Source organism: Pseudopipra pipra, chromosome 18 (genome assembly GCF_036250125.1).
Source record: "Pseudopipra pipra isolate bDixPip1 chromosome 18, bDixPip1.hap1, whole genome shotgun sequence".
Taxonomy (NCBI): Eukaryota; Metazoa; Chordata; class Aves; order Passeriformes; family Pipridae; genus Pseudopipra; species Pseudopipra pipra.
Window position 1 is genome coordinate 12468907 of NC_087566.1, and position 14272 is coordinate 12483178.

Sequence of the window (14272 nt, forward strand, 5' to 3'; positions counted from 1 at the left end):
CCAGCCCCACCTCCCCTGGGTGAACCAGGCAGTCGCTCAGCGGCTGGGCTCCCACTGGGGCTGGCACTGCCCTTGGAGAAATGGGGAGGGAGAAAGCTGGTGCACTCAGGTCTTCTTCACTGCATTCTGCTGAACCAGAGGGGTGCAAGAGAGCCAGGAATATGGCAACATGTCCCAGCCTGGTCACCCCACAGCCTCCTCCCAGCAGGAGCAGTGGGGCAGGGAGCTCTTCCTCGCAGAACGAATGAAGGTGTTGTTGCATCCCTTCTCAGATGCTCTGTGCTCTTTGATCACAAACTGCACACTTTGTCACACACACTAACAGAGGAGATACAGCCTGGCTGAGATCCAAAATCAATGTTAAAACCAGCCATGTATGTTTTATACCACGGGAGCAGCTCAGGAACCCGATCGGTTCTCACCCTGCTGTCACCCAGTCCCAGGGATGACACAGAGCATCTGCTTGCACAGTTACAAAGTTGTTTGCCAGTGATACTAAAAAAGCAAGACACTCAGTTCAGAAATATATTTTAGAACAGGATGACAGAGGTCGAACTAAGAAGGGTGTTAAAAAAGAGCTGGCAGCAGTTATTCACAGTTTTTCACCATGAGAGAACTACAGGGCATCCTATGGAATGAAAGGCAGCAATGCTGACTCGCAGCAATTGTGCTGTTTATTACAGCAGGATGTTGTGGCATCCAGAGGTGTAAGTGGATTAGATACATACAGGCCCACTTTTGTTGCTAAATCTAGTGGTTGGGTTGGTATGTACAGCCTTTGGTTTGGGATGTCCTTACCTTGAGAAATTAGGGGGAGAGACAAAATGAAAGGATCATTCCACATTTTCCCCGTGTCTTATTTCATTCTTCTAACCATCAATTACTGACTGTTTTCAGTGATGAGGTGACAGGCTATGTAGACTTCTGTTAGAAGTATGACAGTGGTCTGTACTGTCATCAGCCCAGTTTTGGATGTGCACACCCAGGGCTGAGTCTCTGATGTGCCTCCTCTGACATGTACAGAGCTCATCTGCTTCAGAACAGCTCACAATCTGCTGTGCTCTTCTCAGAAATGGGCTGAATACCTTTCAGAACAGATTATGTGCAATTTAAATTTTAAAATGCACATATGCTTTGCTCTTCTCGTTTTCCTTTGTGTGACAACTTTGAATTTTGATACAACTGTCCAAACGTACAATGATAAAACATGCAGCTCATGTCAGCAGTAAAATGCATAGTAATTTATTAACTTTTCGAGTGTGAATACAAATTGATTTGATGATGTGCCACATAATGAAAAATTATTCGCAGTCACAACTTGCATTCTAGTTGCTGCATTATTTTTTTTTTCTTAATTAAACATTACAAAGAGTTTGAAAACTGCACAACACTTGTTGGTGGCCAACAGGAAACTGTAATGTTATGAAAAGTAACCAGTGCTTCTACATGTTTTTGAAGAATGCTCTTGATTCAGAAATTAACTTCTTCAAAAGCAGGTTGCCATATATTGCTTCACTGTGTGTTTTTTAAGTAAGCATTCTTGGACAAAGAAACATTGTTTTTACTTAGGACAACCTCTCAACTCAACACCTTTAGTTACAAGTCATTAACGGTTTTGTCATATAAGTCAATGTATTTGTGAAACCATTCTGAAATCCATTATAATGTACTAAAGTCACTGTATATCTCTCCTTCTAATGTCATTGATGGCTGGGGCATTGTAAAGACACAGCAGAAATCTTCACACAGCACAAGCATCCCACATCTTTATAGGAACACAGAGATTGTTAAGAAAGTATCTGAAACTAATTAATTACATTTTGGAGAAGATGTAAATTTTTATGCACTTTGTGCCACATTCACTGATAATTATTAACTGTATAATTTCAGTATTTATTCCTTGAGTTCCCTTAGTTCCCTAGGTGAGCAGACTCCATCTCTGGCAGAACACACTCAGTGCCTTAGTGTTTGAAGAACATCCTGGTTACCCCACAGGAAGCTATAAATGTGTGATGCACACACTTCAGTAGACCATGGTGCCACTTAAGGTATTTTCCATCTATTCAGTAATTAGAGCTCTCATCTTAAGTCCACTAATGTCACACACAGGAAAAGAATATCAAATTGTATGGCTGGTCTCTTGAACAGCTCTTCCTGATGAAGCAATACACACATTTATTAAGTTTGGGATTCTTTCCAAAGAGAACACGATATTAAGTTTACTGTGGTGACATGCAGATCTAGAGACATGTGAAGACCTGATAATTCCTTGGTTTCTGTCCAGCTTGTTACAGACCTTCTAAACTGCAATACCATCTTTGATCTGTGGCATGACCTCTGCCACGGGCTTTGATCAGCACTAAGAAGCAGAGAGTCAAAACAGCAGCAGCCAGAAATGGAACATCATTGTTAGAAACATCTTCAGTCAAGTGAATTCTGACAGTTGTTCTTCCTGCTCAAGCCTTTCACAAAAAACCAAAGCTATTTGTGTCCTAACTGGAGGATAATATGCCAAAGTGCCTCTGAACCACAACTTCTATTAAAGTTCTTCCTACAACCCAACTCACTGGATCCCTAAACAGGCCATAATGTGCTTCTGCATGTCTGTTAATGAACCATCTCAAATGAATCCTGGATGCTGAAGGAATTACATGCTGTGTAATTGATCTAAAGAACAGATTAGGGCTGGTGCTATTTCATTAAATCTTATTAGCTCTGGCTTAAGCACTTAAAACTGCAGCTGTCCTGTGTCAGACAGATTACACCCCCTGTCACATGGCAAGTGAGATTTTCATCTACTAGACCACAGTTTTTAAAAAGGAGCAGGCTGATGGAAAGGAATATAAACAAAGGACTGTGAAAGCCTCACCTTCAGACACACTGAGCCCCAAATTATTCACTGAAATGAGATAGAAAGCTCAACACGTTCCAATACATATGAAGACCTGTTGTTTTGTTTCCATGTTTTGGTTTTAGATCACTTCTATGGAACCTGAGTTTAGCTTTTTGGATGTGGAAGAGCCCTGAAGAGTTCTCCTGGGTGAGCACAATACAGATCTTAAACAATTGCAAGGGAATCCATTGGGTGCTCCCAAAACACCTTTAGTTCTTTTTCTCTTAGTTGCTTCCACTGGAAGTTATTGTTCCTCAGGAACCAGTGAGTCAGCAAAACCAGAGGAAAATTTTGGCTGAGGAACAAGTAGCTTTAATCAAGCCAAAAGTAAAATCCAGCTTGGAAAACAGTTTATAGTTCTCAAAGGAGAAAGAGGGTTTTTTTACCACAGGACTCAAGCTAAATTTTAGGGACCCTGACATGCTCAGAAAAGTCTATTTTTACTGCTTTGCCTTTGACAACAACGTGCCAGGCTTGATGTTCTTTCTCACCTTCTATTCTTCTGTCCTATGACCTAGTATTTAGCTCCATAATCTCCCAAATCAAACAAAATAGCAAATGAAGACTTTGATCTGAATTTTCTCTACAAGGCATATTGCACTACATTAAATACTTTTCAATATCTAGAACTGCTGCACTGTGGGAAACAAGACTGAAAATCTGCACAACATTAAGCAGGATTTCAGATAATACTAAGGGGTAAAATATTGACAAAAGAACCATGGACTTTGGTTAAAACAGATAATACTCAAGGCTTTTTTTATTATTATTATTCCTTTGATGAGAGAATATTTAAGACCCTCTCACATGCAGAGTCACCCTGTTAATACCACAGCCAAAGCAGTGGTTCATACAGATAAAGACTAAAGTAAAAATAATCCAACAGATGTGCTTCGCAAATATAAGAAATTATTTCAGCAAATCTTAAAAAAAAATGACAATCACAGAAAATACTGACTCCACCTTTAAGAGTTATCTGAATTTTTTCATATTAGTCTGTAAATCTCAGAGCCACTTATCTATCACAAAAACCTGCTTTCCTTCTTCTACCCTAACTCTAAGAGTTAGGCATTTACTAGTCACACTGATATATAATTACTTTCAGCTTCCAGCCTTGTTCATATAATATAGTTGGCACTTACTCACTGGGAAGACTAAAAATGATGTGAATGACCTGTTACTCCCCAAAAAGCTCACCTGGTAAAATCATCTTTCCCTTCTTCTGCCTTCTCACCTCCCTCAAGGAGTAAAACTCCATCAGAGCAAACAAAAGGAGAATACAGCTTTCATACAATTTAAAATGGGGCAACTGTGTCTGGACAGAAGATGAGAAGTCACTTGCAAACACACTCCTGTGCAAAGCTTTCAACAGCTGCTCCATGGACAGTAACTGCAATTTTAAATTGTCTACAGTCAACATAAGGAGGTTAAATGCAGGGCAGCTGTTCCCAATCTATATTTAGCCTGAAGCTTCCTACCTGGTTCAGACCTGCAGGAAGGCTTGAATACTGAGATTGTCCGTGATTTTATACCGTATTCCTTGATTTATTAAAGATGCTATTCTCCCTGCAGGTCTTATTACACTGCTCAAAAGGTTGTGTTCGACTAACCGTAAACACAGAGTTTGAAGTATTTTTATATCTAGAATCTCACCCAGAATTATTCTTTTATATATATTCATGCTTAACCAGGCCCACACGACATTAATAGAGCTCAGCAATTAGCCACAAATAAACTCCAGGAGAACTGGCTTTGTGTTGCATCTTGCACGCTGTGTTTCAGAAATAACATCAGGGCAAAATACAGTGATATGCTTTCCACATACTAACCAAGAGTTGACAAGAACTGATGGATTTTGCATGTTAAAAGTAAATATTTTATTACATATCGTGCCCTTGAAAAATTAAGTTTGTTTCCATTCAATTTTGTTCAGCATGCCTTGAAATAGGGATGGCAAAAGCTATTCAAGGAACAGATCACCAAGACTCAACAGCACCGCAGTGACTGCAATTACCTGGCTCAGGAAAAACAAAGCAATTTTGTTTTTTAAAGTTCTATAAAATATTAAACAGCGAAATGAACAGATCCCATCTGTGTGTCTCCTTCACGTATGACTGAATCTGCTGTGCTGAAAATCTGCACTGAAAATCTGCCTGACACAGACCCACAGCCAAAACCCACTGATGTCAACAGCGGCCATCAACTCTGACAGCCTTTGGGGTAAGACCTTGTCACTGCTCTGGCTACCTGTGCACACATCCTGCAGGAACCACTGGACACATCATTAAATTCAGGTTCACAAAGATGCTGTCAATGGGTCAACTACAGTAAAATATTCGTATTTCAGAGTAACGGTATTTATATACGCTCCCTACCTGCTGCTCTAATTTGCCTTCTTATCACTAGGTTTGTGTTTGTTTTTCAATTACTGGAAAGCCTTTGCTGGCTTGCTCAGGAACCTTGTCCAGACGGTGCTCCCAAAGCGTGTTTGCTCACATTTGACATTTCCACAGGACGGGGAACGAAACGAAAGATTCAAGTTTTTAAATTCCACGGGTGGCACCGAAGCCACTCGACTCCTTTTCGGAAGCAGCGAGTATCCAGCTTCCAGGCAGCCCCTGGAACAGCACAGCAGGGCACCTGCATGCACAGCATGGCAGGAAGGGAACCTCACACTCACCTGCCCGGGGCTTGGGGGCCAACTGAGGCCTCTTGAAATCCATCCCTCCAGCAGGACATTTACTGCCTCGGAAGAGTTAAATATGCAAGTGCTATATTGTGATGCCTTCACAGCCAACAAATGTAGAACGTGGCAATATAACGGAGCGTGTGGCTATTTTACCTATTCAACATTTACCTGTGTCTATCTAGAAGAGGTCTCTAAAAATGCTGCTTTTCAGCAGCTTGAAGGTTGAGAACCACCTGTAAACATTTGCGGAACAGTCTCTCTCTAGAAACAGAGACTCCTAAACAATCAACCTCGAAATACATCATATATTATATTATATTTCCAGTGTTATTTACAGATCTTCTTGTTTAGTACAATGAACCAGACATGCTGAAAAGGTAGGATTTTTCCAGTCCTCTTTTATACGAAGTACAATAAAAAAGGCACGTGATTATTCACCATAGGAGTTGTGCACCAGTCAAAAAACTTAAAGCTAAAAAGCTACCCATCAGAGAACTCTCTTTATGAGGCAGTATTGGGATCTCTCCTTTGAACTCATCACAGAGAGATCTGTCTGTTAATTCCTCTAGGAGAGCTTAAGGAATCCGCTTCCCTGCCGTGTTCTGATCTTCACAAGATTTCCAAATCAACAGAAAACTCTTGTTAAGCTTCCCACATCATCTACTGGAGCAAGGAAGAGTCAAACAGGGCATGTGTGTGTCTGCTTTTTGTTCTCCTTCTTTCTTTCCTTTGAATGCCCGACTGAGGAGGACTCTGGAGAGCCAAGACCTGTTCAAACTAATTTGCTTTAAGACAAATGCCTTGCAAGGTATGGCACACTGAGCAAGGGACAACAGCAGGAGGGGCAGCCCAGCCCCAGCAGTCAGTGTCTGCCGTGTTTTATCCAGTTCCTGATCATCCATTTCTGCCCCGAGCACCTCTGTACAACCAATCTGAGCCCAAAATTCGCATCCTTCGACATTTCCACTTCCAGACAGCGGCCAGTGTCTCTGCTGATGATTGGGCCATTCTGGAAAAAAAAATAAGGAGCAAGAGAAAAGACCAAAGGATTAGAAGAAGGAACAGGGAAGGTGAAAAGTCTGGAAGAAAAACAGTGCTAGATCTGCAAATCTGTAGAAAGCTTGATAAAATGCCTGGAGATTTCCATATATATCAAGGGATAAAAGCCCTTAGAAAGTGCTAGAAATTCCTAGGAGAAGCTAGTTAATACATACAAAGTACCAAAACAACTTGGTAATTCTAGATTTAAGAATCACTGGAAAAATACCCCCCAAATTACTAGAAAAATCTCTAAAGAACACTAGTGAATCCCTACAGAGCTCAAGATACAGGAAACCCCAGAAACTGTAACAGTGCTTTTGGAAGTCCTAAAAATTATTTGAAAACTCCAGATCTAAAAGTTTCTGGAAAGGTGCCAGAAAAAGTTCTAGAAACAAAAATTCGTAGACACTAAAAAAAAATAAAAAAAATAAAAAAAATTACAAGCACAATCTTGACAATCAATACAGAAATTGAGAATATTCCAATCCAGGATAACTAAAAATTCCTGGCAAGCATACTCCAAAATTCCTCCTCCTAATACAAGAATTCCTAGGAGGAATAATAATAATAATAATTATTATTATAATAATGATGGTGGTGATGATGATGATGATAATAATAATAGTAATATTATTCCTGGGTAGCACACGAACTATGGAAAACATATTTAACTATTTCTAAAAGGCATATGGGGGAATTCCTAGTATTGTCCTCTGGAGACCTCCTTGTTTTTCATTGAATATCCTCTAGAACATAATTCTCTGCAAGGCTCCCTGAGCTCTTCCATACCTGTGTGAAATCCCAGAACCTCTGTGCTGGCCTCAGGACATCTTCACACTTCTTCAGGGTCGGTGTCCTGCCCTTCCCATCGTCAACCAGGCATTTGGAGTCGGGCAGGAAGGCGGTGGAGCCCAAGGGCCCCAACTGCAGGACCCCCTCGGAGCTGTACCGGACGAGCTGGGGGAGAAAGGAAAGTCAGAGGTGGTGAGGAGCCCTTTGTCCTGCTGCACGTGGGGTCTGTCCCCACCTGGGGCAAAGCTTGGGACCCCTGTTTAACCAACAGGGTCTCCCCTAGAACACAGAATTCCCTCCTTTCATTTCACACCTCTGCTCCCCCACCGTTCCCTGCCCACTGTTTCGCTGGGAAAAGGGCAATCAAGAGAGTGAAGTAATCAATATGTAAATCATGCCCACTCAGCAGGAGCTGATTTAACAAGGACACGGTGTCAATTTTGCTGTGCAGTTTGTCCTTAAGAGCTTTGTTAGAGGGCTATGGAGAGCAACAAGTCTAATTAGTTTTTTGTAAATAAACGTCACCGAAAAAAATCCCACCGCACAACCAGGATCCAAAAATATGAGGGGGGAAAAGAAATCACAGGGGAAATGGCAGCAAATTTGCTAACATATGCTTCAGGCCTACATAATAAAGAATGACACTGATATTTCAGTTTACTGTGAAGCCCATTAAAGCAAAAATGCACGATGCTGATTTGGCAGCAGGCCAGTATGTCAAATCAGACTTATCTACTTCTCACTTCTGTGTTTAAATGCAGAGTCATTAAACCAGCACAATATTTTGCCCTTCTTACTGTATAAGTGCAGCACCCAGGTGCCAGAAGACTGCAAAGAGGAGTCAGACACGTGGCTTGTGTGCTGTGAGTCTGGATGCTGCGGGGTGAAGATCTGAGCCACCACAGAAATGCAATTACCACCCAGGAAATTCACTGCCTGTCTGATCTCATTGCTGTTATAGGGCTGAAATTACTTAACAAGAAAGGGAAGGAAGGTCAGCAGTGCCTGCCATTTATTGGATGCCACTGACCACTGGGTGAGATATCATTAAGAGTCAATCAAAAAAACTCAAATTAGAGTCCAGCTTTCTACCGCCATCCTTATTAACCTCAGAAGAATCATGCTGTGAATAATCATTTCTTGCTGGTGGTAAAAAGAGCATGGTCTACTTGCTCCCAGACCAGATGCTCTTTGACATAGTGTGTGTTCATTTTCCCACCTGCCACTTCTGTTCAGAGCAGCCACGTGAAGCAGCGAGTTAGAAATGAGCCTACATCAGAGAAAGCAAAAAGGATAACCACATGAGGATGCTCCATGTGAACAGTGCCATTGTCAAGGCACTGTCTGTACACACTAAAGCAAGACACTTTGGGGTTTTTATTTCACTGCAAGGATAGGAGGGACATATGTAAAAGAAGCTCAAGCAAGCAAAGTAATTCAAAATATGAATGGACTGCCAGGTCAGACAAATTAACTTTCTTTTTTCACACATAAAGGAGCTGGGGAAAAAAAAAGCAAAATAGCCACAAAACTTCCATTTTTTTTTTTTAAGTAAAACCTGTCTGTGTATTTAATGGGCTCTCAGCAGAGTTCAAATGAACTGCAGGTATGGCTGAAACACTGACCACAAAATGTGTTCATCTTCCAGTCTTTACTGTCTTTCTCCAGTCCCAAAATACCACCCAGCAACCTTGTTGGCTTTGCCTTTTCTAGATAATCAGAACCACTGTTTATAATTGGCCACAGGTTCTGCAGCACAGGAACAGTTTTCCCTGTGGTTTAAGATGAGCAGCGTTTTCTGTACTGGCATTAAAACAGTCTCAAATATTCTTTGTCTTCAGAATCTCAACAGCCAGAATTGCACCAGTTTTGCATCACAGTAGCCACGTACTTGGGAAAGACTTTGTTATACAGCAGCCTGTCAAAGCAGAACACACCAGTTTTGCTGAGGCTTTAGAAGTGGAAGGTACATTATCACTGTTATAAACCATCTCCAGTACTGAAAGTGGCAGCTGTGTTACAGCTCGACAGGGTCAGAGATGGCTCCGTGCAGGAAGCTGCTGTCTATACAACGACCAGACAAATGGAACAGCATGGGCTTAATTTTCCTGAATCTGTACTTTCTGTCAAGTTTTTATGGCTACTCCAACAGTCATTAGGCTTATCCTGCAATGAAACAGAATTCTAAAAAAAACACACCCAAACAATTATCTCAGTTTAGACCATATTACATAGTAAAGTTTTAGTGCCTGCTTTTGCAAAATCAGAGGAGAAATTCAGGTTCAAGAAACTACTGTATGATTAATAACATCTCCCTCCAAAGACTTCATATCTTAACTTCCTAGAGACAACACAAACTATGAAAATAAAACAAGCATTAAAATAAGTTGCTTATTACTGTAGACTAGAAATCAGGAACTGGGATACAGTCAATGAAGTGAGAAAATTACACCTGCTGTGTTCAAACTTGGTCCTAAGTGTCACTACTATACAAAGAAACAACCTCTGAATTTCTGTTAGAATTGTGGATCATCATGCCAAACAGTCAAAATCAAATGACAAAATCTCCTTTATTAAGGAATATTAAATCCTAGTCATTTAAAAAAAACCTTAGTGCAGGTTCTGATGGGCTGAGATCACGCTCCCACTGCAAGCTGCGGAACAGAAACAGAGTTTTATACATCATGGGGATGGACCTTGGCTCAGTTTTTTATCTGAGAAGAGCTGAAGGATCCACATCAATGACACTGAAGCCAAGTGCTCTGTTACATACTCAAGATCTGATCCTGATACCATCTGCTGTACTGATGAGGAGATAGGAGAGTTTTCCCTTCAACATTCAGAAATCTGAGCAGAATGCAAAAGACGTCAAAGGTTGTTTATCAAACCACCTCACCTGGTTCAAAAATAGTGAGTGCTGCTGCCTGTGGAACGTGATCCTCCAGGAGCATCAATGGGGGAAGTAAATGGCAGCTTTCACCTGAAGGATTTGACTTAGAAAAATCCATTCCTGCTAATTCACAGCCAAGTGAAAAAAGCACAGAATGATTACAGATAACTGTTTGCAGGAAACAGTTACATGGAAGGGCCTGGTAGAGTTCAACACTAAATTTAACCTCTCTCTCTCCCCCTTGTTCTCCAAGCAAAAGGAAATCTTTAATGATCCTTCAGTCCTGCAGGTTAAGGCAAGCTGAAAGCTGACACAGAGAGTGAAACAGGGAGCTATACAGGAATCCCAAACACCCTGTGCCTCCAGGATACTTGTCACCACAAGACACAACAAATCACAAGTTACCAAATTTCCATGTTCATTCCAGAATCTCACCCATCGCTTCCTGCAAGTGAAGAAACCACCTGCATGCAAATCTGGGAAGCCACATAGCTCTGCCAAGCAAGATGTTAAATATCTGCCTTCTAGCAACAGTTTAAGTAGAGCCTTTCATCTCCTCTTATCCCATCTGTTTGCATAGCTGCGAGCTCCAGGAATCCCAACATCGAGCTCTCCCTTCTTTCTGCTTGATCCCAGCGTGGGCAGTCCTTGCTCTCACAGCTGCAGTGCCTCCTCTTTCTCTCCCTGTGAAAGGGAAGGGAGGAGGCTGGAGAAGGAGACTGTTCACCCTGGCCCTTCTATCCTAGGATGCCATTTTATTTAGTTCTCCTCTCCTTCCACACACCATAAAATCAGCTCCACAGCTTTCCACACAGACTCTGAGACACTGAGCATTTCCTCTGTGAAAGTGCTCTCAGAGGGTCCTTCAAAACCTGCATGTCTTAGGGCCATCCTAAGAAGCTTTCAGAGCAACATATTCCATTTTTGGGGGGTTGTATCTGCCCCCACAACCCCACTCTTGTTTGTTTGTTTGTTTTTAATTTGTTTTACAACAAAAGGGTCTCATGTAATGCTACAGAACCACTGAGCTTTGCAGGTGATTGAACAAGGTAGGACACATGCAGAGGCAAGGCAGTTCAAGATCCCAAATATATTCCTTTCTTACTAATCTTCTGTAGCCCTGGACTGTTTCTCCCAGCTGTATTTGCAAACAGTTTTTTCCTGAAAGTGATTAGACTCAAACTTCAGATCCAATGAACACATATAAAAAGGACACTACTCTTCTGTAAAAAGAGTTTTCAAATCAACTTGGACTGATGCAAAACCTCGTCTGGATACCCTTGGCTGTTAGCTTACACTGACTTAGCTCAAGTCAAATTCATCAAACGAAATTGATGTAAACTCAGGCTAAATGCATTCCAGAGCATCCATAAAAGACTTTGTCCCCGTCTGAATAAAGAAATTTAAAAGCTGATGTCACTGACAAGACGTGATTTATGTGGTGAGACCTGATCTTGGAATACACACAGGGAAAGGCATTTTGCTCATGGAGAAGAGTGGTTTTAGTTTGCCATTGTAATGCAGGACACCACCATTCAGAGGTGTGCAATACCCAAGGGAAACAGAAGGGCAAGAAGTAGAAGAAAAGAACATTTTATCCCAGATGAACAGTAATCTTCCTCCTAACTCAGTTTTCTTTAACCACTTGCCTGACTCGTGTTGTTTCAGTGGAACCATGTGTACTCTAAAATCACTGGTAATCTGCTTGTCAGAACTGAGGAGTATGAAAAGCAAACAAGGCTGTAGCTGCATGGGGGGATTCTTTCACTTCAGTAGGACACATGAAGCACCAGTGATAACCCAACTGGGAAAACGAGTTCCATATTTATATTAATTTATATTCAGTAGGAGTGTACAAATAACCCAAATCTCGACTCAGCAGGGGTATTTTATGCCCTGTGCTTGAGATGAAAAATGTCAGAAATGGAAAGCTAAATGCAGCAGACAACTATGCTCACCCAGGCTGATTAGAAGAGGGGCTCTAAAAATGTTTATTTAAGATATTAAAACACTTGCTGTCAACACCTTTCATGCAATGTGCTTGAATATCCTTGATTAGGGTTTGTGCAGCTGTGGTTCTCACACTGAATTAATTTTGTAAATTGTGGTGAGATGATAGAAGTTTTCCAGCTGTGTAATCATTAATTAACTTGGCTGCATTTGAGTGGCTCCAACCCATGCTTGTCTGTGAAATACTCAACTTAGATAAACCATCACCTTTGCCTTTGCTTGGTGTTTCTTGCAGAATGAAAACTTTTTTCCTGTTTTTTTTTTTTTTGTTCATTTGTTTGTTTCGAAGGGAAATGGAAACTGCTGCAGGATGATTTAGCAGATTAACTTTTTGCCTTCCCCATACTCTGATAGTTCTTAGACACAGGGGATGCTTTGGATTTTAAGGGTTTGGGAAGAGTGACTTTCTCTTTTTATGTGTTTATACAGTGCTAGTAACAAAAGGGCTCTAGCCTGTGGCTTCAAGGTAAAGTCTAAAATCAGCTTTTCAGGCTTTTCCAGAAAATTTCACAGAGACAGGAACCTGAAGACCTGTAGCAGAAATGAGCCAGCAGTGATTTAACTGTCACTATCCAACTTCAAATTCCTGGGCAGTAAATACTTTGTGTACTGTGATCTGCACTTGAGAAGATCTGCCCCATGTCTAGTCTAGGACCCAAAATCCAAAAGCCATAATTTACTAGGCAATGTGTTCATATCTTACTAAAAGGAAAATTACTTGATCCTTAATGGATAAAATTGGTCAGAGCTGGCTGCTGAGAGGTGAGCTCCCTTATACTCCCAAATTATCAAAAGTTAGTCAGGAGAAGGTGGGCATGTCATCCTTCCTTTCAAATAAATTCACAGTAACTTAAGCTCTCATCTATTTTCTTCTAGAAGTCAAAGCATATTCTATGAAACAGAAGTCATGGAGGAAAACAAGCAGGCTAAGAACTTAAATTGCAAAACAAATTACAATCAGAACCATTTATTTCATTACTCTTCTAAGTGGTAGCACACTGACAAAGATGAGATGTTGCTAAGGGACTTTCTGGAAGGACTTAAATTTGCCGCTTTCTGGTCAGAATTAGAATGGAGCAAGAGAGTAAAGTCTCTCTGAGTGCCTTGACATCTCTAACAAGAGTCTTCTCGAAAAGGTAATTTACATCTAATTAAGCAATGCTATTTTGTTACCTCACTCAAAGGCTGCTCCTTCCACCTCTACTAGGAGAGTGTCAGTCAAATATTCCATAATGATCCTGCCAAAGGTGGACATTTTGTCAGCAGGAATTACTGTCTGTCTCGCTTTGCTTCCACGGTGATGTACGAGCCAGGACTCCAAATCAATATATGTATCACTGAACTCTGGATAATTGCTAAGTCTGATAAGGTCAGAGTTTATTTACACAGGAGAATGTTCATTAACATAGTTTTGATTCAGATGGCACTTCAAAAGAAACTAGAATTACATTTCAGAAGCAGCTCAAGTCCTGGATTTAAATAATATCCAATTTATATTTAAAAAACAAGTGAAATCACCGCGAGTATGGAAAGAAGAAATGTCATTTGAAAATCTTCAGACATCTGTAAGAAAATAATAATATGCACAGGGACTGACAAAAAAAAAGAAATCTCCTATTTTAGAAAAGTCTTAACTTAGGGGATATTCTTACCTGCCTTTGATGTTGATGTTAAATATGTGCTTAACTTTTTGCCTACCTGGGGAATCACACCAGCAACTTGCTAAATAATTTCTCTCTAGGAGCCTATTGGACCAAGGAACAGTTGATTTAGAGAGGTACAATTCCTAAAGTAAGTCCTGTCATAACAAGAAGAGCTGCTCGCTCACACAAACCACCTAAATTAATTCATCTTCAGTGGATCCCTGTTATTTAAACAAATTAACACGATTCTTCTCTTTTCCCAACTGGCCTCTTCAATGCATAGATTCACGTGCTGAACAGCCTTGGAAAGGGCA

The 14272-nt window shown here is 40.9% G+C and overlaps 1 protein-coding gene across 3 annotated transcripts in view; it reads right to left on the bottom strand.

The window, feature by feature from the left end:
* Positions 1–1219: 1219 nt before the first annotated feature.
* GALNT9 (polypeptide N-acetylgalactosaminyltransferase 9) overlaps positions 1220–14272 on the bottom strand; it is a 136088-nt gene continuing 123035 nt past the window's right edge. For all 3 annotated transcript variants that reach the window (XM_064675274.1, XM_064675276.1, XM_064675275.1), the window contains 2 exons: positions 7413–7580; positions 1220–6591 (listed from right to left, as the gene is read on the bottom strand). In XM_064675274.1, the coding sequence (XP_064531344.1) occupies positions 6445–6591; positions 7413–7580 (315 nt within the window). In that variant the 3' untranslated portion in view covers positions 1220–6444. The remainder of the gene's footprint in view (positions 6592–7412; positions 7581–14272) is intronic.